This window comes from Alternaria ethzedia (genome assembly GCF_023757985.1).
Source record: "Alternaria ethzedia strain BMP 0044 chromosome Unknown scaffold_45, whole genome shotgun sequence".
NCBI classification, from domain to species: Eukaryota; Fungi; Ascomycota; class Dothideomycetes; order Pleosporales; family Pleosporaceae; genus Alternaria; species Alternaria ethzedia.
In genome coordinates this window covers 52,743-78,368 of record NW_026056238.1, presented here as the reverse complement: position 1 = coordinate 78,368, position 25,626 = coordinate 52,743, and the positions used below count along the sequence as shown (strand labels likewise).

The following is a 25,626-nucleotide window of genomic DNA, read 5'->3' as shown; positions in this document are numbered from 1 at the left end:
ATACAAACGTGTATATCATATAGATTCGAGTCACTAAACCTCCATGCAATTCTCTTACACACTAATGCAACTTCTAGGCTGCACTTCAGCAGCATTGCATTCGCCATATCTACACACGATAGTTATCAAGACTCAACTATCACGAACATCAGCCTACGACCTATCAGATTCTTGCTTGCACACAAGCGACAACATATTCGTGGTCATCTGAGATTGGTCAAGTAGAAGATAAGTCAATACCATTCCCACGTTTAGGCAACGACGATCTATCAGCCCCACACATCTCCATCGACCGCCGCCGCAACATACCGAAGATCCTTCTCTGTCTTTCGCGCTCGAGCCTGAGGGTCTTTTCGCGAGGGCAGCCTTGGTTGAGTACATTGGGAACATACCGAAGATCCTCTCGAATATAGAACTGCGTAACTATCCATTACCTACGCCTAACTACGCTTACGACCAAAAAACACGTGCGCACAGGCCCATCAAAACCGCGTGGTATCGTAACAATCTACTCTATAACGCATGCAGAACCCCAAAAAAACGCCCTATACCCATCCCTACCCAAGTCCAAAGCCAAAGCCATATTCGCGCCGCAATAATTAACGTCTCCTCACTCCCTCACTCCCTCACTCCCTCACTCCCTCATCCCCAGCTCACTTCTCCTTCTCCCGCTTACTCGTCTTCCCCGCCTCCTCTCGTACCATACTCCCCAGCCCCAAGCTCCCTCCCCCCATCCTCTCCGCATCCTGCTCCATCCCCGCCACCGGTTCCTTAACCACATAAGGATGCGAAACCTCTGCTTTCTCGCCCCCATCATCAACAATTGTCCAGTCGTCTTCGTCGCCGAACCCATCGTCCGTAGCATCCGCATCATCATAACCAGGCTGTTTGCCATGAGTCTTGATGAGCGTGCGTGCGCGGTCGAGTTCGCGGTAGATGGTTTGGATGGCGACTTGAGTGCCGTTGTCCTATGAGTCAAATATGTTAGGAAGACCGTCTTCTGAAAATGGATGATGGAAGGGGGTAGTGGAGGAGTGTGATCAACTTACCTTCCTAATCCTCTGCCCCAACCTCTTAGCCCTCCCAATATACCGCTCATTATTCGTAACCTCCCAAAGCGCGCGACTAAACACACTAGTGTTGACCTTCTTGAGCCAAATCCCCACATCAAGATCCTCAATGCGTTGCGCAAAGAAGAACTGGTCGCCGAAGAACGGTTTGATAATGGTGGGTATACCAGCGCGCAGACTAGCTCCCGTCGTACCACTCCCGCCATGATGCACCGCCGCGTCCATTTGCTTGAACAACCAGTCGTGGGGCGCAGATTGGATCTGGAAGATTTCGGGGGGCAGGGGGATTTCGGGTTTGGACGCGTCTTTGGTTTCCAGACGGTCGGACCAGCCTTTTGAGAGGACGCAGCGGACGTCGGCTTTGAGGACGGAGTCTACGACTGTTTTTGTGAGGGCGGCCGGGTCGTCGATGACGATGGATCCGAAGCCTACGTAGACGAGCTTCTTGCCGTCGTCGCGCGCTTTCTTGATGAAGGCGGTTAGGTCCGCTGGTGGTTCGTAGCCCTCGCTCTCGTCCAGGAACCAGTATCCGGTTACGCGGACCCAGTCGGGCCAGTCGAAAGGTGGCGGTACGACGTGGGGACTGAAGTTATACAAGAACGGTCGCGTGTTCGCCTGCATCTTACGCATGGTTGTGGGCGGGAGTCCCAGCTCGCGTCGTCGCCAGGCGTTGATTTGCCCGGAGATTGCTAGCCAGAACATCTTGTCGAAGATTCCGTAAGTGAACTGATTGTAAGCACCGCCCTGCTTGTTCTCCATGACGGCAAATGCGTGGGGGTAGGTTCGCGTGCGCGTCCATGGCATCGTGAAGGCGCGGAAATACGGGACCTCGAGGGCCTCTGCGATGTGGATTCCAGCCATAGTGCTCGGGCTCTCGATGATGAGGTCTGCACCTTGACATGCCCGCCAGGCTGAACTACACACGTCGTCGAGCCATCCGCGGAACTTGGCGTTGGCCTCTCTCAGGAAGCCGACTGTGAACATGCCGTGCTCGACACAGATTCGCATGAGCTCAGCTGGGTTGCCGTCGACAACCGCGAAGTCGATACCATGCTTCCGCACCCAGGGCTCAAATTCAGCATGAGTCGCGATTTTCGCCTCGTGTCCCTCCTTGATCAGCTCTTTGCATAGCGCAATATATGGCTGCACGTCGCCTCGAGATCCGATAGTAAGGCAAACGATTTTCAGCGGCTTCGGGGGCTTGAAATCGATGATAGAGGCGAGAGGGTCGTCGAATACGAGTGGGATGCGATCGTGCTCTGCAGCGCGTACGACTTCCGATACGTCCACCTTCTTTTCTGTGTCGGTATGGTCACGAGCCTGTTGTAGCAGGTCGTGCTCCGCCTTTGCGGCCTCGTCCTCGCTGTCAACGCCCGAAGAAGAATCATCCTCATCGTCGAGATACCTGTTATTCTCTAGGACGCGATGCACCATGATGGCACATTCATCGCGATACTCTGCTTTTGAGAACTCGAAGAAGAGCTCTTCATGGCCCTTGATGACGACAGCAAGACCATGGTAGCCCAGTCGGAATCCCTTCTCCTTGTTGACATTCTCGATATCCCGCATGGGAATGATGACCTTAGTCTTAGACGTAGGCAGCAGGCCGCGGAAACAAAAGTAGTTGCCGCTGATGTAGATCTTGCCGTAGTTTGGTAAGACGCGCTGCAGCGACGCAAAGAACGACGACTGCAGTACCTCGGTGTCAGGGAAGGCGAAGTGGTTTTGGAAGTTTTCCGCAGCCTTCGCCGCGTCCTCGTCGTCCTCGAAACCATGGACCTGATCACCAGTCTCTAGTCCGTCGGCAGTGGTATAGTGTTTCCGCCCGCCCGCGAGCATACCAGACACCTTCTCGTAGTAACCCATGGATTCTGTCGCGAGTAGATTACCCATCTTTTTCGAGCGGGTCCTGAAGAATCCCGCTAAGCCCGACGCCTTCTGAAGCGGGTAGGAGGCGAGATCCTGTAGAGCGGATGAGGACCCTGATAGGCGAGGTTGAGCGCTAGTGTCAGTGTCGTCTTCCAGATCAGTCGCGCCTGTCGGTGTTTGGGGTTGCTTTAAGCGATTCGCAGTGTTTGCGGATTTCGGTTGGCCCGAACGCGCTGTGTCCTGTGAATCTCTGGTTTGAGTGTCTAGCTTGTGTAAAGGCGCGTTTATTGCGTGATTGGCGGGACCACGGAATAAGTCGGAGCGGTCCAGTATTTGCGAGGCAGAAGCGCTGCTTTCGTCCATGGATTGTATGGCGACTGACGATTCGGTACCCGGATCGAGTGAAAGGTTGGCTGATTCAGAATCCGCTCCTCTAGGCGACAGAGGTGTTCGGTCTCCTGGGCGGCCTCTACCACTGAAGCTTCGTCGCGCTTCATTGCTTGGTCTTTGTACTTCGCCGCTCGGCCGTCGAAAGGTGCGGCTCGCGTCCATGCTACGTCGCACGTCCCAGCTCCTTCTGTTGGCATCATGGCTAGACCGAGCAGATACATCGCTTATGCTCGACCTTCCTGCACGCGGTACCTGAAAAGGCGAAAGCGTAGCGCGAACGTTTTCATGAATGTGTGGTGTCTCAGCAGTAGTGGTTGGCGATGCTACAGATTCGCGTTGACCTGTCGGCGTAGATGCCTCGCCGTCAACACCTTGTTGTAAGGCTTGATGGTGCTCGTTGTCATTAATCATGATGCGTAGAACGTTGAGCGCATCTTGTCCCTGATTGAAGAACGAGAAGAAGTACTGTTGGAGTGAGCAAACATCCCATTCGTATGATAGGGAAGAACACATACCTCATCGATAGCAAACGTCTCGTCGTTATCAATAACCCTCACTTTGACCGTATTCGCCAAATCCAGAATACTGCTCTCCTCAATCTCCAGCACATTCTGAATCGGCAGGCTAATCTTGACACTATTGCCCTCATTATGTGTCCGAAAGATGACCTTCTGGATACTCCTCGCCCACTCCTTCGCGCTCGCCGCACTGTCCGCCTTGAACAGATACTTTCGCTCATCCGTCGTGATGGTGAAGCTAGTCTCTTCTTCTCCCTTCTTTGTGGGCTCGATGACTTCGGCGGATATCGCGTACTGCAGGTTGATTCGGTTGCGCGGAAAGTAGAGTTCGGTAGGGTTGGTGTAGTATGCGAGGACGTCGCCGCGGAGGACGAACCAGTAGCGGTTGAACTTTGAGCGGCCGCGCTTGGAGAGGTAACCTGTTTTGCTGACGTCGTGCTGAGAGGGTTAGCACATCATGTCGACTGCGGGGCAGAGGGTGCTTACATGTTTCTTGGGTATATACGCGTAGAAGCATATATGCTTCTGGGTAATGTACATGTACCCTTGCAGCAGGATGCTTTGGAGTAGCCAGCAAGGATACTCGGATATAACCTCCTCCACCTCTTCAAACTCGAATATTTGCTGTATCCTCTGAGCAAGCGTGACAGGGGCTTTGCTCTTAGCAAGCCCTGCGGAGCTTCCGTGTCTACTCCTTCGACCTGAGCTCCTCCCTTTGTCTACTTGTGTATCCTCGCCGGCCGCGACCTTGGTCTTGTCCTTGGTCTTCGGTTTCGGGTCGCTCGGCGGGGTCGGAAGGTCATCGGGTGACGGTTTCGGTGGGAGGAACTGCGACGAGGACATCTGATCGCCGCGGCGGCTGTCTGAGCGTGCTTCCTTCCGGCTGGAGAGCTTCAACTTGGGCAAGGAGCGCAATAGTTTGTTCTCGGAGAGTGTGCGCCGGTGCTTTCCCTTCTCTACTGTCGGCCCATCCAAGTCTCCAGCTGGACTCTGGAAGTCGTTGGCTGAGCTCAAGCGACTTAGTCGTGCTGCGCCGTCGAGGTTGCGGTAGGGTGCCTTCTTGCCTCCGTCGTCGCTATCGCCGGAGTCGACTTCTTGCATCGTGCCCAGGTCCGTCTGCGACTGCTGACCCGCGCGGGTTATCATGGAGAAGAGCGACTGGTTCATCGACATGGTGTTGTTCCGCTTCGGCGCCGTGACGTCCTCCTGCGCATCGTCCCCATCTCGGAAGCGCTCCGGTACGTCCATAGACACACCGCGCGTTTCTCTTCTTGAGTCTTTTCGCTTTCTGCTCATTCGGCGACTCGTCCTGTCCTGGCTTCTGTCTTGGGACGCCATCTCGGGATGGGGCGTCGTGCGCCTGCACTCAACAGTTATTGGATCGTCAAGGTTGCTCGCGGATGTGCTGGCGGATGTACCACGGTTGGTCAAGGCAGCGATGTGGACTCAGAAGTGTATTGCGAGTTACTATCTGAAAAGGTATCGCTCGCTGCAGGGCAGTTGGGAGATCGTTAAAGGTCACATATTGGAGCGTTGAGGGAATGACTTGTAGCTGTCTCGTGGCTGAGGAGCGTGCTGCATGCGTCCGGGGTACCTACTAGCGCGATACGATAAGGTTACCCACGCACACCTCCAGGCAACGACCGCGACCGGTAACTGTGGAGTGTGACAGGCAGTGTATTCATCTATATTTCACTCGAATCCGTTATCATCCCACATGCTTCTAGGTTGCAAGCTGCAAGCCCCCAGGTCCGTTGGTGCAGTCTACAGACGTCATTGGTCAGACTTATCGATAGGTGCACGTGTAAACGCCAGCCCAAGGCGCTGCCGTCCGCTAACGTGGACTATAATAGTCCACGCGATGACAGCCAGGTACTCCAACGGAGGCGCAGACAAACGGATGGGGATAAATAGCACGATCATGAGCCCACGCCCGCGGATTGCCCGTTCTTCGATCTGGCAAAAAGAAAGGTATGTTCCACCATGCAAAAAATGGCAAAAAGAAGGCAAAAACATACAACAGCGCGTATTCCCCGGTGGTCACCCACCCGAGTACTAATGCGCCGGTATTCTGCTTGAGTACCGCTGAGCGAACGGGAAGCGCTATGATTCAGAATCCTATGGTCGTATGTGAAAGGATGGGCTGTTGTAGCAGTATATATCAGCGTTGTTCTGCCGACCGCCAAGCCCGTGACCATCGCATGAGCCTTCCGTGCCCGCAGGTTCGTGGAGGGCATGTTATTTCGTGGATTCATCTTGTGGGGGACAGCTCCAAAGCTCTACAAAATCGTGTCGTTAATGCATTTATGTTACCGTGTCAAGATTGCAACAGGAAGCAGAGACCCATGTGCGAATATTCAAACATCACATGCAAGGGCACAATCATTCTTTATCCTTCTCATTAGCTGATGTACTCTTGTACAACCGAATACCCAAGTCATTAAACCTAACTACAATTTGATCCAAACGCCGTCATCATTTCCATGACGTTCCAGAGTTGTATGATATCCGTAATGGGGCGACATCGGGAGCAGAAGCTTACTTGGACTTGGCAAGACCGACGGCCGAGTTACCAAGGTCGTATACGGAGTACCACTTCCTGAGGAAAGCGTCACCGAGAATAGCAAGAGGTCCTACTGGCTCGGGGAAGTCCATGCCCATAAAGGCAGAGATGCAGGATCCCTGGACCTCGAGGATGTAGTCGAACGCGCTGATGGTGAAGTTGTGGCCGGTAAGAGTGAAGGTGAGGTCGGGCAGACTGTCACGCTTGTCGCACTCGACAGAGTACTGGCCGTTGAAGCCCTTCTTGGCACCAATCTCCTTGTTCAGGAGCTCGGCGATGGTGGAGGGAAGAGCGATCAGAGATGTACCGGTGTCAAGAATGACACCAGTGTTGTCCATCTCAGCAGTCTCCTTGCCGAAGGTGATGGCATCGAGGTCGACCTCCCAGTAGGCCTTGCGCCTGAGGGGAAGCTTGACCATCTTGCCGGTGTAGTGGCTCTCATCGATGCCACCGAAGGTAGCCTCGGACTCCTGGCCCTCGTTGGTGTCGCCGAGGTAGAAGGCGAAGACTGGCTCGTCCAGGAGACCCTGCTCAAGCATGTTGTAGAAGGGGGGGACTATGCCCTTGACACTGATAGTGTCGTAGCCAAGACCCATGATGCCGTCGAACCTGCCGAAGGCGAAAGCGAGACCGGGCTCGGAGGTGGCCTCGGCGAAGTCCTGGTGCTTGACCTTGAGGTCGCCGATCTGGAAGACATCCTGCGAGACGAAGCCGCTGAGCGAGCCGGATCCGTAGCGGATCTCGAACTCGGTGCCGTTCTTCTTGTAGGTTGACGACGCCGAAGAGTCGTACTTGGTGTGAAGGTAGCAGGCAATCGAGTTGCAGCTCTGCGATGGGACCCAGAGGTTGGAGCTTCCCGTGTCGAGAACGACCTTGAAGGTCTGGGGAGGAGTTCCGAGAGAGATCTCAGAGAAGTCTGGCGCCTGTTAGCTTTCGCCACACTATGCTGCGCAGCGCGCGGAGCTTCGGATACGTACATTGCGCGTTCAGGAAGTTGCTGACGGGCACGGGGTGGGTGCCATCGGCGATGTAGGGCGCCTTGAGCGCAGCCTCCATGTGCGACTGGGCCTTGAGGCCGGTCATGTGCTGCTGGGAGTACTTCTGCTTGAGGCCAGCCATTTGGGTCTCGATGTTGGCAAATTCCTGCTCACGGTTAGACTGCGATCTTGCGCGTCCAAATGCGACGATGGCTTACCAGCTGCTCAGACAGAGAGACCTTCTTGAGCGGCGTCTTATAGACAGCCGCCGAGGCCGAAGTGGCTGCTGCGAGGAGCACCGCCGTCTTCATGATTGCGGACGTTGATGGAGACGGATGGGGTATGGAAGAAGAATGGATGGATGGGAGATGGGATGGCGGGTGGAGAGGGAGAGATGGGGGAGTGAGTGGTGTGTTGGGGACGGAGCTCAAGCTGGAGCTATCTATGGGGCTGGGGAAGGCGCGGCGGGCGAATGACGAATGTGACCAGTGCTGCCTGGCCGACAGTGCGGCTAGCGTGACACGTTCCCTGTTCGAGGATTGTACCTGCGCCAGGCGCATCCGCCATGCCCCAGACAACCAGAACCGAGGTCTGCATTGTGCTGTGCCAGCCACTTTAATCGGTAGAACTTGGTTGATTAGCTGTCGCGCGTTTGAGCGACATATCTCACGTGTCTCGTCGTATACACAAATCAGGATACGGTGGGCTTCGAGCGCGCAAGCTATCCCGTGATCACGCGCGTCAAGCTTCCATGACCTCAGCACTCGGGCTAGCAAGCTATCGCTCAGGTCCGCAGATGATCCCAAACACAAATGCTGTGCTGTCTTCCAACGCGGTGTATTCCGACCAACTAGATAACACTATCATACAGCGGTGTCTGGCTCGTCCGTGTACTGCGGCGCCTCAGCCAGGTTCGCCTCCTGCTCCCTCCGCGCTTTCTCCAGGTCCGCGGCCCACAACGCCGAGCTTGCTGGTGCTGTCATGAGGAAGAACATGCTAAGCGGCGGTACATACTGCAGCATGAGATAGACTGTGCCGTACCTGCAGTTTGTTAGTCGCGTCACGATGCCCATACGCATAAGACGTACCAAGTGTATTGCCACCTCCTCTTCTTGATGGCAAGATTCCTCTGTTTCTTGTCATAGCCCAGAAGCTGGAAGTATCGCCAATGCTGGAACGGACCCGCGCGATAGCCCGTCAGCAAAAGAAATATCGGCACCCCAACGTATGGTATAAAGTTCACAGGCAGCAGGATGACGAACTCGGCGATCTGGCGGAAGGAGAACGGCGCGTAGACAGAGGAGCGTGTAGGCTTGCCGAGTCGGCGGACAGGGTCGTTCAGCGCATCCTCAGTGACGGGTCGGTGTTTGCGGACGAGGTCTTCGTAGCCTTTGTAGATGAGGACAGCGTCGAACACATCGACTTGCGACTCATCCTAGACAGTGTTAGTACCTGAGTATAGCGTGGAGTGTGTGTAGACGTACAACCAAGAAGGACTCGAATAGCAATGCTACTATCGCAGCTCCCTCTCCCAGAACGAGGAACACGGCGTTGACCCAGGCACTACCCGCCGTGTGAAATATCTTGAGGAAGAGGACCTGAGGCAGCAACGTCCATACGAAGAGGTTTATGAGGACGAAGAGGCTGAGGAGTACTGCCGGTAGTAGTCGCGCTTTGAGTAGAGGGTATAGGAACGGGTGCGCGAGGAAGAAGACGATGCCCTGCTGCCTATTAGCACATGCGCGACAACAGCTAAACAACTCCAAATACCTTGACAAGATACGTCGACGCTACAACATTATCCACCGTTGGTCGCACTACTACTCTCGGTATATTCCCCAACGCCGCATGCACTCCTTGCTGTGACATGGTGGTGGTTCTCGTGGTGATGCTGAAGTTTGCGTGAAACAGAGACGCGAAGGCAGCTGCGTAAGAAAGACCTCGGGAGTGACGTAGCTGCTGAGACCCTGAGTGGTCCCACATTCCCCCCACGTTGCACCATCCGCCTTATCCATCTTGAGCGTTTCCCGTCGGAGGAGACGCGCATGGCATTCGTGGTGGCTTGCAGTAATGCACCGTAGTCTGTATGCGTGGACGATGTAGACGCCTGACACGCCCTGCGAACGATCCATGGGTCTTGCGATGTATATAGGACTTGGATCTCCCAAAGTGGAAACCGAGCATCAGCCTTCCAACCGACCCCATTACAGATGAGCGACTAAACATCACATTCTCTTCCTTCTGAACCTCAACTCCATCACCACATATCCTCCATCCAATCCACCATCCACCATGTTCCACAACCCCACCGCCTCAACCTACAAACACACCACCCCTTCCACCAACCCCTCCGTCGAGCCCTTCCACCGCAGCCTCCCCGATTACGCCGTCACCCCCCTAATCCCCCTCCCCAACCTAGCCCAAGCCCTCAATCTAGGCCACATCCTCCTAAAAGACGAATCTGCCCGTCTCGGCCTCCCCGCCTTCAAAATCCTCGGCGCATCCTGGGCCATCCAAGTCGCCCTAACCAAAAAATGCTCCCTACCCATCACCGCCACACTACATGAACTGGGTGCGGCAGCAAGAAAAGAAGGCGTGGAGTTGATGACATGTACGGAAGGGAATTGGGGCAGGGCTGTTGCACGGATGGCCAAGTATCTTGGTGTGAAAGCAGTGATTTTCGTGCCTGATTTCATGGATGAGGCGACCCAGGAGAAGATTAGGGGTGAGGGCGCGACGGTGGTGGTTGTGGATGGGGATTACGATTTCTCGATTGAGAAGGCGAAGGAGGAGGCGGAGAAGGGGGGGATGTTGGTTATGGATGTGAGCTGGGAGGGGTATGAGGAGATTCCTGAGGTAATGTCCCATTCCTATGTCCCAGTTCATGTCTTCACCTATCTATACAACTGTGGGGACTAACGTGTAATAGTATGTAGTACAAGGCTACATAACCATGCTCACAGAAACCGACAAACAACTCACTTCCATGTCCCTGCCCCCCGTAACCCACGCCATCGCCGCCGTAGGCGTAGGCTCCTGGGCACAAGCCGTAACCATGCACTACAAGTCCTCGTCCCTCGCCCAAACCGCTACTGTCATAACCGTCGAGCCAGATACAGCAGCCAGCCTCAAGACAAGTCTGGAGAAAGGCAAGATCACACCCATTTCCACCGGCCATACAATCTGCAACGGCATGAACTGCGGGACGACGAGCACGACGGCGTGGGAGGTGTTAAGGAAGGGGGTTGATGTAATTGTTACAGTAAGAGATATTGATGTACATAATGACTTGCTGGAATTGCATAAGAGGGGAGTGAAGAACGGGCCGTGTGGAGCTGCGACGATGACGGCGTTGAAGAGGGTGTGTGAGGATAGGAGGATGAAGGAGACGTTGGGGTTAGATGAAAGGTCAGTTGTGGTGTTGTTTAGTACAGAAGGGGCCAGAGACTACATCATCCCATCTGGTGCTTGAACCAAACCCCCATCCCGAGGTCTCATGAAGATAACATCATACATCCTATCAAACTATTCCCTCAACCAAGCGTCTTAGTCTTCTCCTTCTTCTCCTTCTGCCTCTCCATAACATTCAACACATCATCCGCATTATTCTTATCCCCCTTCCTCTTCTTCCCACCCCGCTTCCTCACCTTCTTCGGCCCCTTACCCCCGTCCTCACCATCCTCATCATCGCCTTCAGCACCCAGTCCTTTCCACTGACTGAACTTGACTTTCTCGCCTTCCCGCTCCATCTCCTCTGCGTCATCGAATCGCGATGCTCCGAAACCCATGTCCATGTCTTCCATATCGCGATCGGAGGCTGCCAGCTCGGCAGCACGTTTCTTGAGTCGCGCTTCTTTCGATGCGGGGTCGTTGGGGTCGGTGGAACCGAGGTTTTGGAGGAGTGTGGAGTTTTCGTCCAGGTTGCGGACTTTGGCGAGGGCGGCGCGGACGGTGGCGTCGGCGGCGGAGAGGTCGGAGGGTTCGGCTGTGGAGGTTGAGCGGGCTGTGGTTGCGAAGTAGTCTCGTTTGGCGGGCGCTGCGGGCGCCGTGTCTTTGGGTTTCGCTGGCGCGCCTTCCTCTGCTTCTGAAGATACTTCGCCTTCTGATTGTGATTCTGCAGCATCGAGCTTGGGTACAGAAGGCTCCGTCTTCGCTGTCTCTGCCCTCACTGCCTCTTCATCCGATTCGTCATCTGAGTCGTCGAAGTTTGCGAGCGGGTTGTAGTTCGACCCGACTCCTGCGAATATGTCCTCGTCCTCTGACTCTTCCTTCTTCGGCTCAGGAAGGTTATGCATATTGATCGGCTTGTTCACATCGTCCAGATCGTGACGCACTTCGGGCGCTGGCTCCTCGACCTTCTGCTTCTTGACCTTTCTCTTCTCCTTGCCATCCGGACCGGTGATGATCAGCACCTCACGGCCCTTCTCGTCTGTCTCGATACGTGTGTCTCCCTGGGCGTTGATCTTGCGGAAGCCTGGTCCCAGTGTGGGAAACCTCTTCTCGTGCTCGGCCGCGGCGGCTGCTGCTGCCTCTTCCCGTTGCCTCTTGAGATCCTTCAGGATGTCATTACGACTCCTCTTGACGCCAGCGACAGGACGTGGGCCAGTCATCTTCTCGCCCTTCTTCTCGGTCTTCTCGCGTGTAATGGGGCCGACATCCGCCTCTGCCAGCTCGTCGAACGCGTCTTCGACCTCTGGTACCTCTTCAGTCTCCTCCTCCTCTTTTTCTTCTTCTTCTTCTTTCTTGTCAAGGCCACCCAGAACATCCTCGCCCCGCCTCACTCTCTCGAGCAGCTTCCTGTCCAGGCCCTTCACTAAATGCGTGGTCCCGACATCACCACCCGTAATCTCTTGCACCAGCTTCTCGAACGTCTCGCGATCGATCTCGCCCTTCTTCATAGACTCCTCGAGGTTCTTGACGCGTTTGGCGATCTCGTTGTCTTCCTCGTCGGTGTAAGCTTTCGTGCGGTCGGTGTAGCCTGCGGCGAGCCTCGTTCCTTTGGGCACTACATTCCTAGCCTTCTTTTGTGGGTTGTTCTTCGCGTTGCGTTCGGCGAGTTGACGCGCAAAGTCCGATTGAATCGAGCCCTTGCCTACCTGGCGACTGCGTATCTGTTAGCATCAGTCCTGCGCGAGAAACTATAAGAAATACTTACGGTGTCATTGGTATGCTCGAGTGCTTGCGCGCGCCCAGCACCGCCCTGGGCGTTGCCGCTGCAGGTGACTTGCCCTTGCCGTCATCCTGAGATTTTGGTGTTTCGACTAGCAGCCGCCTGAATTGCGAGTTGTTCATGGTGCGCGAGTTGAGAGGTTGGTGGAGAGTCGTGATTCGCAAAAGATGTGCCAAGCCTCTGCTGGCGTCTTCGGGTCGCGCCTGCACCACGCGAGGCTACGCTAAAGAAGCGTGGCTGGTCCAACGCGGGGAACCTTGAGCGCTCAACACAACTCCAGCCTCGTCTACTACCGGATTGTATTGCGTCAGCAGGATCACGATGGTCAATGTATGGACTTCTTGAGGCACGGACAATGCCTTAATTTGCGTAGTCTTCGGTACCCTGCCGCTTCGGCTCTAGCTGGCTCCAGGGCTGTCTGTAAGGTTGCAGCGCGATCTTACTTATGCAGGATCACAAGACTACTGTAGGGAAATGCTACCTGTTTCCCTGTACGAGAGTTACGCTATGCCGCCACAGTAAAACGATCGTGCATAGCCCGAAAGGTTCTGTATCTTCCCCATTTCACTTGCTAGGCACCCTGCGATCCCCACCACCCCGCTTCCTCTCCGCATAAGTACCTGAACAGCCGGGTAAATTGTTGAACTCACCTCCTACGCCTCCCTTCCCCGGTATCTGTGAAATTGTAACGGCAACATGTTCAAGCTTCTGATTGCAGCGGGTCTTGCTGCGGTGGGCGCGTCCCAGTACGCCATGCCCAACGCGACCAATTCGACTACATTCATGAACCCGATCGTGGGCGCTGGAGCAGACCCGTAAGTCAATCCTCCAAATTATGTTACCATCCGTCTGAACATCATCCAGCTGGATGTTCCGCCACGAGGACTACTACTACATGACCTACACCAACAACGTCAACATCACCCTCTGGCGCAGCAAGTCCCTGACCTCCTGGGACGCCGCAGAGTCCAAGACCATCTTCGTCCCCGAGCCCGACCAAGCCTACTCCACCGACCTCTGGGCGCCCGAGATCCACCAAATCGACGGAAGCTGGTGGGTAATCTTCACCGCAGACCCCAACTTCGACTCCCCACCACCCGAGGTGGAGATGTGGTGCGAGTACAACTGCCCCGCCGTCAACCACCGCATGTTCACCGTCGTCGGCGAAGGCGAAGACCCCTGGACCGCCGAGTATCGCTACCACAGCGAACTCGAGACGTACGATCAATTCGCCATCGACGGAACCTACTTCCAACACGCCGACCAACTGTACCACATCTACTCGTGCTGGTACCACAAGTACGACGGCTGGCCAGCCAACCTCTGCATCACCAAGATGTCCGACCCTTCCACCACCGTCTCCCCCTTCTCCGAGCGCCAAATCATCTCCGTACCTGAGTACGCGTGGGAAAAGACCCCCTTCGGCCGCTCCATCAACGACCGCCTCTCCTCCAACGAAGGCCCCCAACAACTCACCAACCCCACCACCGGTCAAAACTTCCTCATCTACAGCGCCGCCCGCTCAGACAACCGCAACTACTGTCTCGGCCAGCTCGAGCTCGTTGGCGACGACCCCATGAACCCTAGCGACTGGCGCAAGCATCCTTACCCCGTCTTCTACCAGAACCCTAGCGAGAAGGCGTACGGTGTTGGTCACGCGTCGTTTACGACGTCGCCTGATGGAAGCGAGGATTGGATCGTTTACCATGGTATGCAGGATCCGACGAATGGGTGGAGTGCGAGGTCGATTCGCGCGCAGAAGTTTGGCTGGAATGAGGATGGGAGTCCGGATTTTCCTAAGCCGGGGTATGGGCCGTATCGGGTTCCTAGTGGGCAGTAGGGAGGTTACTGATGTGGTGTCTGGGTTTGCGGGATGATGGCGGGGCTGTGAAACTTCTCTTGCTCTGCGGCTGGTTTGCTTGTGTCTTTCGAACGGCGGCGACCGGCTGTGTTGGTAGGGTCGTGAAGAGAGCCGCTTCTGCCCTGTCTCTTGCATACAGACCTTGGATAATACCTAGGTATCTGGACCTCGATGGATATATATTGCCACCTCAATGACAACGATCATGATGAACTTGACCGACCATTGTTGAGACTTTATCTCTCGTGTGATACCCTGCGTCGTGTAGATGATGATGATGATGATGATAATACATATGGGTGTTCGTGCCGATTCTAGCGAGTCCTTTGTTTCTTATGTGACGTTATGGCATGCTGTACACATGCGCGGCTTGCGTACACGTTCGGTGCGGCTTCCACCAAGCATGCTCACCACCCGGAAGTATTGCGCAACCCACCACATCGCTCGGAAATATGCAAAAACCACTCATACTGTAATTTCTGGGGCTTTGGAACATGCTGTGATGTTCCGATACCATTTAACAACATCCGAATTTGGGTTGTTGTGTCTATGTTTCACACTGTGTAGAAAGTCTTGCTGCATGTTTTTGGTATTTAGGACTCAACACGTAACATCTTCAAAAAATTCCAACACAACCACATCTTGCTCAAATCAGCTCAAACTCTCCAAATCGACTGATACGACACACAAAAGCACATCACGCGATTTTGAGATTGTTCGAGCATTGTTGTGGAGGGTTACGCGTTGGAGGTATGCGGAAGCGTCTTTCCGGAGCAGTCAAACTACGCGTATATTCACAACCATACGACGCGGGTTAGATGCACAGCGCGATATAAATGCAAATATACAGTCATGCGCATATCAAAAATACAAAATGGCACATATCAGTCACATATAGCCCGACGCGTTGTACGGCCGTTGGTAGCAGATACACATGACGTCATAAGCTCAACAGCCAAACTTCACAGCCCTCTTCACGCATGTGGCAATAAGCTATGAGTCATGCTACGACCGGTCAGACGGCACAGTCAATGAGTCACCAAACGTCCTGTCCATTGTGAACGCGAACGAGATGAAAGTCGGTCTGGCAAACTGTACATGGCACTAGTTCACATACACACTAGCATGACAAAAGGCGGAACAGCACACCGTGCAAGTGGAGCAAAACAGCAATGACCACCGCGTTCACACAAGGTCCGCAGACGCGTCGCACATCACAGCAGAAGACAAGTAGATGAAGTTATTATGGTATCATTCCATGCAAATCAGAACCTGACTGATATAACCGTGAACTCCGAGCCTTCTTATACTATACAAGGCCATGACCATCCCACCAAGCACCGAAGAGGCGACCGTAGACTGCTGAAGAAGCCAGCCGGACAAAAGTCGTAACATTGAAAACCGTAAGAGCGAGAAGAAGACGACGCGCTTAACCACCGAAACCGTACAGAGTGCGGCCTTGACGCTTGAGAGCGTAGACAACGTCGAGGGAGGTGACGGTCTTGCGCTTGGCGTGCTCGGTGTATGTGACGGCGTCACGGATGACACCCTCGAGGAAGGTCTTGAGAACACCGCGGGTCTCCTCGTAGATCACTGGGGTGGGTTAGCGAGGTTGTGAGGGAGGTAGTGGAAGAGACATACTGGCTGAGATACGCTTGACACCGCCACGACGTGCGAGACGACGGATAGCGGGCTTGGTGATACCCTGGATGTTGTCGCGGAGAATCTTGCGGTGGCGCTTGGCACCACCCTTTCCGAGACCCTTGCCACCTTTGCCGCCTGGAAGACGCGTTAGTAAAGTGTTGATGGTGAAGGACGACGCGTTGAGCGCGCCGAACTGTGGAGGCGGTGGGAATACTCACGACCAGTCATGTTGATAGATGTGGGGGGTTGTTGTGTTGGGGAGAGGGTATTGTTGGTTGTAGAGTGAGAGAGTGGTAGTAGTGGATTGGATGCTTTGGTGATGATGGGAATTAGTTGGGGCGGCGGGCGTCGTGTTTATGAGGCAGCGGGGCGCGTCGTCTTGCGCGCCGGATCACACGCCAGCCACGCCAGATCAAAGCCGCGCACGGGCGCGCTTTCCAGATCAACGCCCGTGCCCCTTCCCAATCGGGGCGCGCAGCAAGCGAGCCAATGGGGAATGCGCGCCGCAGTGTGGACTTGGTGGTTTTGAAGTTGCAGCGCGCGCAGGTTAGCATGCTTAGCATGGCTTTGGTGTTCCTGGTGCGCGCTGTGAGGGAGCGCAACAAAGATTGATTTTCCAGGCAGCCGCCCGCCCCCCATTTACCATATAAGCTGCGCCCGCCCACCCTCCTCCATCTCTCATCCACTCAACTCCACTCACCATCACAACAACCATCTACCACATCCACATCTCCATCTCCATCCCACTACAACAACATGGCCCGCACTAAGCAGACCGCCCGCAAGTAAGCTTCAGCCTCATCGACTCTTCAATAACAATCATACTAACAATATCTCAGGTCCACTGGTGGCAAAGCCCCCCGCAAGCAGTTAGTCTAGCCTCAGCTCTACTTCGCACCTCATCGCAGCATACTAACTTCACTTCAAGGCTCGCATCCAAGGCAGCTCGCAAGTCCGCACCGGTTAGTACCATCCTCACCTCATCATGCGATGCATCCCTCTAACATTTTTTTTTCTTCAGTCAACCGGTGGTGTCAAGAAGCCTCACCGCTACAAGCCCGGAACCGTCGCCCTCCGTGAGATCCGTCGCTACCAGAAGTCGACTGAGCTCCTCATCCGCAAGCTGCCCTTCCAGCGTCTTGTCCGTGAGATCGCTCAGGACTTCAAGTCGGATCTCCGCTTCCAGTCCTCTGCCATCGGCGCTCTCCAGGAGTCCGTCGAGGCCTACCTCGTCTCGCTCTTCGAGGACACCAACCTCTGCGCCATCCACGCCAAGCGTGTCACCATCCAGAGCAAGGACATCCAGCTCGCCCGCCGCCTCCGTGGTGAGCGCGGTTAAGCTTCTCACCTTCGATATATCGACACGACTATGACAACTTCTTCGGGTCGGTGATGGATTGGGTCTTTGGGTCGGATATTTAGGCGTTTGGGTTCATGGTTCACGGTCTTCAACTCGGTTTATGAGTGCACACGAGCGGTGCTGAGCATGTAGTATATCCAGGTTAATCAGTGATGGTCACTGGCGATATTCCACGAAATCAACAGATTTCTACTTCATTCTATCTTCGTCTATGATTGTGATGTTTGCTTCGACTTTCAGTGTATCACCAACTCTTCGTCGCCCCGCTCCTTGGTGTTCATGCCACTGCGCTATCTCGACTGGTCGCGAATAGTCGCGATGCGGCACTCACCCCGCAACATGACGCCCATCGCAGCTACTAACTCGCCCATCATGACCAGCACCTCGGCGAACGGTACACTAACAATTGAGACTACTACGATGTCTTCCCGTGAATGCTGCGCAATCGCGCATCTTCATCCAACACATACCTCCTCACGATGACCTGGCAAACCGAATTCTGGTCATGGATGTCGCCACCCACAGTGCAGACTGCTGAAGTCCCAGCCGTCGGCCAAAAGGCGCCCTCCACGCCCAAACTTGCCATACCAGCACAAGATGGCAAACCGACAATCATCAGCTTCCTCCGGCACTGCGGATGTCCTTGTACGTACTTTGCTCAAAAGATCATGACGATGCAATCTCACCAACACCGCCACAGTCGCAGAAAAAACCTTCCTAAACATGCGCGCCCTCGCGCCCGCTCACCCAGACATACATTTCATAGCCGTTTCGCACAGCGACCAGGCGGCTACGGACCGCTGGCTTGCATCGTTGCCTGAACCGGAGAAGAACACGCAGCCCAACCTCAACATCATTGTTGATGCAGAACGCGAAGCATATGCCGCGTGGGGCCTAGGCACGTCCAGTCTGTGGCATGTGCTAGGTAGTATACCTGGTACGAGCAAGTTGAGCAAAGAGGGCATTAGCGTGAGGCCGACTGAGAGTGGGAGTCGGTGGCAGACGGCGGGCAATTTTGGGGTTGATGCAGAGGGGATTGTGAGATGGAGTAGGGTTGATGGGAGGGCGGATGATATGCCGGATTTTAAGGAGGGGGTGGATAAGGTGTTGGGGGGCAAGTTTGAGACGGGGGGTTTTGCTGAGGCTATGCAGGGTTGATGGGTGGTGTGGTTGTTATGATGTGGTTGTGTAGATTGTATGTGATGCTTGTAGTTGGTTTTATGGTTGTGCGGTTTTCGCGTTTTGCGTTGTAAAGACGCGGATTATGTGGCGCATGAGGTACGAGATAAATGTGAAGCACAACGCGTTCTTGCATCCTTCTCGCGACTGTGTGAAGAGTGCACGCTCCATGATTATGATAACACACCCGTCTTTTTCTCGTAACACATATTTCTAAATTTCTTGACTATGGTGATCAAAGACAACCCCTCGATTGGCCCGCCCGCCGATGACCTCACGATAACACGCGAAAACGCGCCAACAGTCGAAGCGCGTCAAAGTGTCGCCACGCACACAACAGACCCGCCGCGGCCAGATCATGGCATCATGGCTGCACCGTCCACACGGCTGACGACTCGCGCGAGCGAGTATGGCTCAGATATCGACATCCAGTCCATCGCGACGCTGAGCGACTACGGCTCGGACATTGACATTGACGACGACACCATACTTGCCGACGCCTTTGACACGATAACAGACGCTGCGCAAACCCAAAAGAGCGCAGTCCTCCCCAGCATAGAATTCGAAGAGGGCGAACTCGAAGACGAAGAGCAGGATGTGGACGGCTTCGTGCAGATTCATAGACCCACGGTCCTGCGCGTTGCAAAGGGCAAGGCCAGTGTCGACGCGGATGCACAGAGGGATATACAGAGCTCGCCCATGCGAGAGCGTAAGGCGCTGGAAGTCGAGTACGACGAACGATCGCGGCGGGCGTGGAGTGGTGCGTTGATCCAGACTCGCAGCAGTGGCATTGGCATGACTGACGACTAACAGCGCTTAGTCCCTCACGAACAATCAGCATCTCCCCCCAGACCCTCGCAATTCCTCTCTGATCGCAGCATATCAAAATCGACGCGCGCCGCCTCTACCACACAGGCCGTACAGACTGCCGAAACTGATAACCGGCCGCCCATCGAGCGTTTCCGGACGAAGCCCAAGAAGTGTCTTTCGGTGACCGATCTCGTCTCACCAGCATGGTGCGAACTGCAGTACTTTTACACGTTGAGCAAGTTTGGCCGCAAACCTCGAACGCAGGCGATGAAGACCGGTAGCAAGATACACCAGACGCTGGAAGACCAGGTTCACACAACAGTGCCAGTGCAGGTTGAAAGCAAAGAAGACCGGTTTGGCCTACGTATGTGGAATGCTATATCCGGCCTGCGATGTCTCCGCGAGACTGGCCTCACACGGGAACTGGAAGTTTGGGGCGTGCTCGAAGGCCAAGTCATCAACGGCGTCATCGACGAGATCTCCTACGAATGTCCCGACCCAGAATTCGAAGAGGAGCTCGAGCGAACCCGCGCCGAGAAAAATGGCGGCATCGTCCCCTTACCACCAGGCCAACTCAGCATCACAGACGCCTTCGCAAAAGCCAGCAAACCGCCCTCCTCCAGCCCACTAGTCTCCACACCACCTTCCGACCGCCAAATCTACATTGCAGACGTAAAAACACGATCCGCGAAATCTCTCCCAACAGGCGCGTCTCTCCGCCCTACCTGGATGCAACTAATGCTCTACCGCAAACTCCTCGAATCCCTCTCCCTCAACACCGTCGACGCCGAAACCGTCTTCGCGCGCTACTCCCTCGACCCCCTCACCCCCTTCACCCCGCTCTTCCTTTCCGAAATCAGCAACATCGGCCCCGAAACCTCTGTCTCTTCCTACCCCAACCTACTCGCCCTCTGGTCCCTGCTCGTCACCGAAATGCAAGCTACCTTCCCTCCTTCCAGCCTCTCCCCCATCCTGCGCGCGGAGTTTAGGTATGCGAAGACGGGGGATGTGTTGGGCAGCCGGCTTACGGTGTATGAAGCGAGTGTTGTTGATGGGTATGTGGAGAGCGAGATGGATTGGTGGAAGGGGAGGAGGGAGGCCAAGGGCGTGGAGATTGAAGAGGCGTTTAAGTGTCGGATTTGTGATTTTAGCGAGGAGTGTAGTTGGCGGAAGACGAAGGTTGAGGAGGCGGTGGAGAAGAGTCGGTTGAGGAGGGAGGCGGAGGCGAAGGAGAGGGGGAAGAGTGCTGTTTAGGGGGTGGGTGGAGAGAGATGTTGTTGCTGCTGGTGTGAGATATGGTCATTGTTCGTTTTCGTGCTGATGTACCACCTCAGTTTTGGAAGAAACTGAAAAGGTGCTTCGTAGACTACATTATCATTATCAACCCGGAATTCAGCAAAATCTCAACGCAACGTAGGCTATGAAGGTGTCTTCGCTTCTATCCTCTGTAGGCGGAATGTTCATTCTTTACGTCAAACAAGGTGCTGCAATCATCTTATCGTATGCCGCTGTTGATTACAATGCACAAACGCGCTACTTTACACATCTTCTATCTCTTTTTACACTTTCTTCTGTCATTACACAAGCTTCATCTCGATACTTTTATACTTGGAGAGCATAGCTACCCACTATTGTCAACTCGCAGAGGGTGTGGCAGAGGCAGAAGCCTCACCAGTTGAAGTTTCTATGAACGCTGACCCATCATGCAAATCGCCAAAGGACGTTTCGTGTCGACGTGAATTTTGCTGGTCTTCTAATCGAAAGAGTATGGCACCGCAAATGTGCCAACGGCATCTTGTCACGGAAGTGTCTCCCGCGTTTATTTATATGTGGCTGGACGAATACAATGGTGCATGTTGGCTGGCTTCATCACTAATAACATTATTCGAGCGCCGACATCTATGGCGGTAATGCAACTTTCAACGATAGAACGCTATCGTATGCCACAGGCACCCCGAAGGTTTATCGGTGTACAAGCGTGACTCCATCAAGAGCGTCTGAGTATCCTAGTGCCAAAGGTAGATTAGCGAGTGTACCCAAGACCACCAAGATCTACGTTAGATAGCGATTAACGGATAAGCTGAGCTGTTAGTAATCTTCCTGCCTCAACTCAACCCGAAAACACCATCATGTTGTTCGCATCCTAATCAAGCATCCCAGAACATCATCAACCAATACACCTAGCCACCCTCTCCCACTCCCCATCCCTTCTCAGACAACCCAAATCCTCCTCTCGCAAACACATGGCAACAGCCACACTCCCATCCCTACTCTTCGGCATCAAATACATCAGTCCCTCTACAGGCACAAAGCCCGGTCTGCGGACAGCAACCGCAGGACCCAGCCCAAGTCCAAAATCCCACTCATAAGCCGGTACTTTGGTCCACGAGCTAAGCGCAATATCAACGCTCATATCGAGGGTAGCTGTCGGACTCGTTTTCGCTGCATTGGCTGGTGATTGGGCGAGGAACGTGGCGAGAGAGCGTGTTCGCCGTGCGAGGTCTGAGGTTTTGGGGTCGATGGATTGGCGCATGGTGGCGGCGATGTGGCCGAGAGGAGTGGAGAGGAGGGTGGATAGTGTGTAGGTGGTGTATGTCATGTTTTGGAGTATGCCGGGGTAGTTGGGGTGGATGTTGAGGTAGCGTCTGGCATCCACAGCTCGTGCGAAGGTCGTTGATATGTTAGGGGGTAGGCGTGTTTGTCTTGCGCGTAGAACGGAGAGGAAGATGAAAGCGGAGAGGGCGTCGTCGGTTGATATGAAGCTGGTGGAGTCTTGGGGAAGTGTGGTTGTTGCGAGGTGCTTTAGTGACTTTAAGGACGATGCTGAGAAGTCGAAGTACATCCAGCTGCAGTTGACAGGTGCTCCAGTAACCGTTGACTCGGCGGTATCTAGCTCTTTGACAACCGTGGGAGCTGGAGGAAAAAGCTGGTTCTGCAGTTCCATTCCAGGGTCCCAGCCCTCATCCTCAATAAGCGGTACAACACCCGTTCTTACCATATTACCTACCTTGAGCTCCTCTTCAGTGAACTCCTCACCTCGACATGCCTTGGACAACCAGCCTATCACAGCCGCCTGTCCCATCATATCGCACACATTGTGTTGCAAATTAACACAAAGCACCATACCACCACGGATATAACTGATCTGCACAAGCATCACCGGAGCAGGTCGATCATCCTTCCCAGACGCTTCTCTCGGATCAAACCCCAAAGCAGCGAGCGTAGGACACGGTGCCCAAACCCGCTCACCCAACATCTTCATCGGGAAACCCGCATCTATGATCTGCGACGCGCTGGGTATCTCCGCATCGGAAGTATAATCTCGTACGATACATTGCGGCACCGGTTCGTACGGCCGGATCCTGTAAAGGGGCGCGGCCTTGGATTCGGAATCGGAGTCAGAATGAGAATTTGCGTGGACGTTGACGACCTGACCAGCAACCCACGGGAAAGTCTTTGCTAGCTCTGCCAATCCGGTGGTGATGATCGCAGTAATCCCATCCCGCGACGCTGGTACCAGCCCCTCCGACAGCGGAAAGAACAAGGCAAGTTGGGTATAAAGCTTGAACAGAGCGGGCTGGGCACCCATCAGGTCGATATCCATATCCAAATCCGGAAGCGTCATGTTCGGCAACTAGGATACGTGCGGTGATCCTTTGAACAACATGTCAGTTCCAACGATGGCGTGATGGGATTTGAATGGCAACTGTATAGTAGTGACATTCTGGGCTTACGCGTATGGTGGTGCTGGTGATGAGGTGCCGTTTTCTGGACCCCGCAGTGGTTGACTGACTGAACTGACAGGTACGAACGTGTCCCGCCTTCTGAAACTGCAAACGCGTCAAGGCCTGACGCAAAATTGACCGCAGTTCCTCCTGCTCGTCTCTTGCGTGAGGTCTGGACTCGCTGATGGTGTGCAAGATAGATGGGATTATCCTAAGCAGCGTTGGTAGCGGTTTACTTTGTACACAAGAACAAGTGCGCAAACGGCGTAAACTCATCATGACTCATTCTGATGCTGTGAGACGTTGCTCAAAGTATCGTGAGATGAATCAAGATCAGCTTTGAAGGGCCGCCGTAGCGATGGTATCTTGTGAACTCCATCATCCAACAAAGCACAACATCCACCTCTCGAACGTATATGCATCAAAGGGCCGCCTGGTTATCGTCGCAACAGCCAGCCAGTGCACATGGGTGAAGTCCCATCGCTAGCCTTGCCGTCTCGGGGGACTTGCAGGGCACTTTGATGACCCGCAGTATGCAATGCTGCCCAACTTGACAGGAGAATGCCAGAAACGCCCCTCTCCTTTTCCCACCAACACGTCGAGGGAAGAAGAGGTCAGAAAAACACTGCCAACAATAGACTGTGCCCGCATGCAGGTAAATTCACGGTGGCGAAAATTTCTCCTCGTTCGTTCGCAGTCAATATGCACGGCGCCTGGGTGTACCTGGAGCTACCAGCTGCACTCGCCGCCTGTACGTGCTGGGATATCGCCAACGTTGGCCCGCTGCCGCAACGCACGCACGCACGAAACAGCAGGGGAGGCAAGGGATTGTCTCTCTCCCCTCCCTCGTTACTGCACGAGCAAAAGTCTCCGTTTGCCGCTCTCGTCTCCAGCTGCATTGTGCTTTGATTCATTTGTCGATGGAGGAAGTAGAGCGATTGGCTGGTTTGCCAGTAATTCAAATACAAAATCCCCGCTTGTCGCTCGCGTGGGAAGGGCTGGCTCTCGGGGTTCCACATGTCCTCAGTGCCGGAGTCGGGTCGGTTGCTTTGTGGGGAAGACGTACCGGAACATCGGAGACACACTATCCGGGACGAAAAGATGAAGATCACACATGTGAAGAATCAAGGCAGGAGGAGCAGGAGGAGTAGTCATGTACCAAAAAACATAGACGTTTAATTCGAAAGGTATCTCGGGGGGCGTTATAGAAGAATGTGTGACCCAAACTGAACCCATGACTTTTCCGTCCTTATTCCAGGTTTTGAGATTTCCAAATATGCCATGCGCTGCTGACAATAAACACATGCTACCACAGTACCCGTCTTCCAGATTGTCGACATGTTGTTGCCTTCTTTTCGCAACCCGCCAGCCCTAGCCCACTTAATCAATTCAGCCGTACAGTGTCATGCAAGATCTCAGTTGCTGCGCAGATCTCGGTCGTTAAGGAAATAAGAATAGGCTAATGTTCGTAGTACTCCAGATACTCCATGGGTCTCATGCAAAACCAAAGTGAGACCATCGATGCAAACGCCGCTCATATGCCGACGCCTTGTTGAGTGCGTTCTATCAGTGATGTGGCACGACAGTGGGAGGTGTCGTAGCCCGTTATGGTGCAGTAAATCCAAATATGTATGTCGGAAGGCGTATCGGTCGCTGGACCGAGTGGATGTCGAGCCGGGAGCTCATAGAATGACGCACTTCGGTTTCTCTTTGCCGCGCTTGTTACCGCCCGTCATGCCGGCACCCCGTGTGCGACGGTCACCGGCTCCTCTTGTGCGGTCCTTCTCGTGCAGGCCGGTACGTACGCGGGCTTCTTTCCTGTCTGTGGGGTTGCGTCCGCTGCCTTGTCGTTGCCGTCGGAGCTGTCTAACGACGTCGAAGAAGGCCTTTTCTACGTTGACGCAGTTTTTGGCGGATGCCTCGACAAAGTCGCAGCCGAGTTCTTTTGCGAGAGCTTGACCCTCTTGGGTGGAGACTTCACGCTCCGTGACACGGTCGCATTTGTTTCCGACGAGCATCACAGGGGCCTGGCCGAACATGGGAGCTGATGCGCTGATGGGCGAGCCGGGGTAGGTCGGTGAGCCAGCCATGGCCGTCTCTTTGACGCGCTGTATTTGGCTGTGGAATCGCTGTATGCGGGCGAAGGAGGAGCGTGATGAGATGCTGTAGACGAGTACGAAGCCCTCGCCGTCGCGTATCCATTGGTCCCGCAGGGCGATGTATTCTTCTTGGCCAGCCGTGTCGAGGACTTCGAGCATGCAGGACTGGCCGTCAATTTGCACCTGCTTGCGGTACGAGTCTTCAATGGTGGGGTCGTACGTCTCAACGAAGTGGTTCAAGCACAACTAGCCGCGGTCAGCCAATGTCAAGGGAATGGGGGAAACAGGAGGGCAGGGCTACCTGTATGGTCAGGGCGGTCTTTCCCACACCACCGTCGCCCAGCACCACCAGCTTGTACAGCGTCATTTTCCCCGCCATGGTGTCGGTAGG

The 25,626-nt window shown here is 54.5% G+C and overlaps 11 protein-coding genes across 11 annotated transcripts; 4 read left to right on the top strand and 7 right to left on the bottom strand.

Moving 5' to 3' along the window:
• Positions 1 to 653: 653 nt before the first annotated feature.
• On the bottom strand, positions 654 to 5,185 carry ATG26 (Sterol 3-beta-glucosyltransferase; the record flags this gene model as incomplete). Its single annotated transcript, XM_049381840.1, has 5 exons — positions 654 to 968; positions 1,050 to 3,794; positions 3,845 to 4,285; positions 4,334 to 5,156; positions 5,181 to 5,185. The coding sequence occupies 5 exons, from the start codon at positions 5,183 to 5,185 to the stop codon at positions 654 to 656; spliced, it is 4,329 nt and encodes a 1,442-aa protein (XP_049228407.1).
• Positions 5,186 to 6,385: 1,200 nt separating this feature from the next.
• On the bottom strand, positions 6,386 to 7,698 carry PEP2 (Vacuolar protease A; the record flags this gene model as incomplete). Its single annotated transcript, XM_049381839.1, has 3 exons — positions 6,386 to 7,326; positions 7,388 to 7,553; positions 7,606 to 7,698. 3 exons carry the CDS (start codon positions 7,696 to 7,698, stop codon positions 6,386 to 6,388), a joined length of 1,200 nt encoding a protein of 399 aa, XP_049228406.1.
• A 552-nt stretch (positions 7,699 to 8,250) lies between these two features.
• J4E87_010264 (uncharacterized protein) lies at positions 8,251 to 9,256 on the bottom strand (the record flags this gene model as incomplete). Its single annotated transcript, XM_049381838.1, has 4 exons — positions 8,251 to 8,428; positions 8,476 to 8,822; positions 8,872 to 9,108; positions 9,158 to 9,256. The coding sequence occupies 4 exons, from the start codon at positions 9,254 to 9,256 to the stop codon at positions 8,251 to 8,253; spliced, it is 861 nt and encodes a 286-aa protein (XP_049228405.1).
• A 1,664-nt stretch (positions 9,257 to 10,920) lies between these two features.
• On the bottom strand, positions 10,921 to 12,679 carry J4E87_010263 (uncharacterized protein; the record flags this gene model as incomplete). Its single annotated transcript, XM_049381837.1, has 2 exons — positions 10,921 to 12,490; positions 12,543 to 12,679. 2 exons carry the CDS (start codon positions 12,677 to 12,679, stop codon positions 10,921 to 10,923), a joined length of 1,707 nt encoding a protein of 568 aa, XP_049228404.1.
• Positions 12,680 to 13,253: 574 nt separating this feature from the next.
• On the top strand, positions 13,254 to 14,397 carry J4E87_010262 (uncharacterized protein; the record flags this gene model as incomplete). The annotated part of the gene is made up of 2 exons (XM_049381836.1): positions 13,254 to 13,372; positions 13,422 to 14,397. 2 exons carry the CDS (start codon positions 13,254 to 13,256, stop codon positions 14,395 to 14,397), a joined length of 1,095 nt encoding a protein of 364 aa, XP_049228403.1.
• A 1,450-nt stretch (positions 14,398 to 15,847) lies between these two features.
• J4E87_010261 (uncharacterized protein) lies at positions 15,848 to 16,290 on the bottom strand (the record flags this gene model as incomplete). Its single annotated transcript, XM_049381835.1, has 3 exons — positions 15,848 to 16,011; positions 16,060 to 16,197; positions 16,281 to 16,290. The coding sequence occupies 3 exons, from the start codon at positions 16,288 to 16,290 to the stop codon at positions 15,848 to 15,850; spliced, it is 312 nt and encodes a 103-aa protein (XP_049228402.1).
• Positions 16,291 to 16,818: 528 nt separating this feature from the next.
• On the top strand, positions 16,819 to 17,401 carry HHT1 (histone H3.1; the record flags this gene model as incomplete). Its single annotated transcript, XM_049381834.1, has 4 exons — positions 16,819 to 16,847; positions 16,902 to 16,931; positions 16,991 to 17,024; positions 17,084 to 17,401. 4 exons carry the CDS (start codon positions 16,819 to 16,821, stop codon positions 17,399 to 17,401), a joined length of 411 nt encoding a protein of 136 aa, XP_049228401.1.
• A 500-nt stretch (positions 17,402 to 17,901) lies between these two features.
• J4E87_010259 (uncharacterized protein) lies at positions 17,902 to 18,580 on the top strand (the record flags this gene model as incomplete). Its single annotated transcript, XM_049381833.1, has 2 exons — positions 17,902 to 18,067; positions 18,123 to 18,580. The coding sequence occupies 2 exons, from the start codon at positions 17,902 to 17,904 to the stop codon at positions 18,578 to 18,580; spliced, it is 624 nt and encodes a 207-aa protein (XP_049228400.1).
• Positions 18,581 to 18,695: 115 nt separating this feature from the next.
• On the top strand, positions 18,696 to 20,665 carry J4E87_010258 (uncharacterized protein; the record flags this gene model as incomplete). The annotated part of the gene is made up of 3 exons (XM_049381832.1): positions 18,696 to 18,700; positions 18,922 to 19,361; positions 19,422 to 20,665. The coding sequence occupies 3 exons, from the start codon at positions 18,696 to 18,698 to the stop codon at positions 20,663 to 20,665; spliced, it is 1,689 nt and encodes a 562-aa protein (XP_049228399.1).
• Positions 20,666 to 21,578: 913 nt separating this feature from the next.
• On the bottom strand, positions 21,579 to 22,496 carry J4E87_010257 (uncharacterized protein; the record flags this gene model as incomplete). Its single annotated transcript, XM_049381831.1, has 1 exon — positions 21,579 to 22,496. The coding sequence occupies one exon, from the start codon at positions 22,494 to 22,496 to the stop codon at positions 21,579 to 21,581; it is 918 nt and encodes a 305-aa protein (XP_049228398.1).
• A 2,322-nt stretch (positions 22,497 to 24,818) lies between these two features.
• Positions 24,819 to 25,614, bottom strand: RAS1_2 (Ras GTPase; the record flags this gene model as incomplete). The annotated part of the gene is made up of 2 exons (XM_049381830.1): positions 24,819 to 25,481; positions 25,537 to 25,614. The coding sequence occupies 2 exons, from the start codon at positions 25,612 to 25,614 to the stop codon at positions 24,819 to 24,821; spliced, it is 741 nt and encodes a 246-aa protein (XP_049228397.1).
• Positions 25,615 to 25,626: the final 12 nt, after the last annotated feature.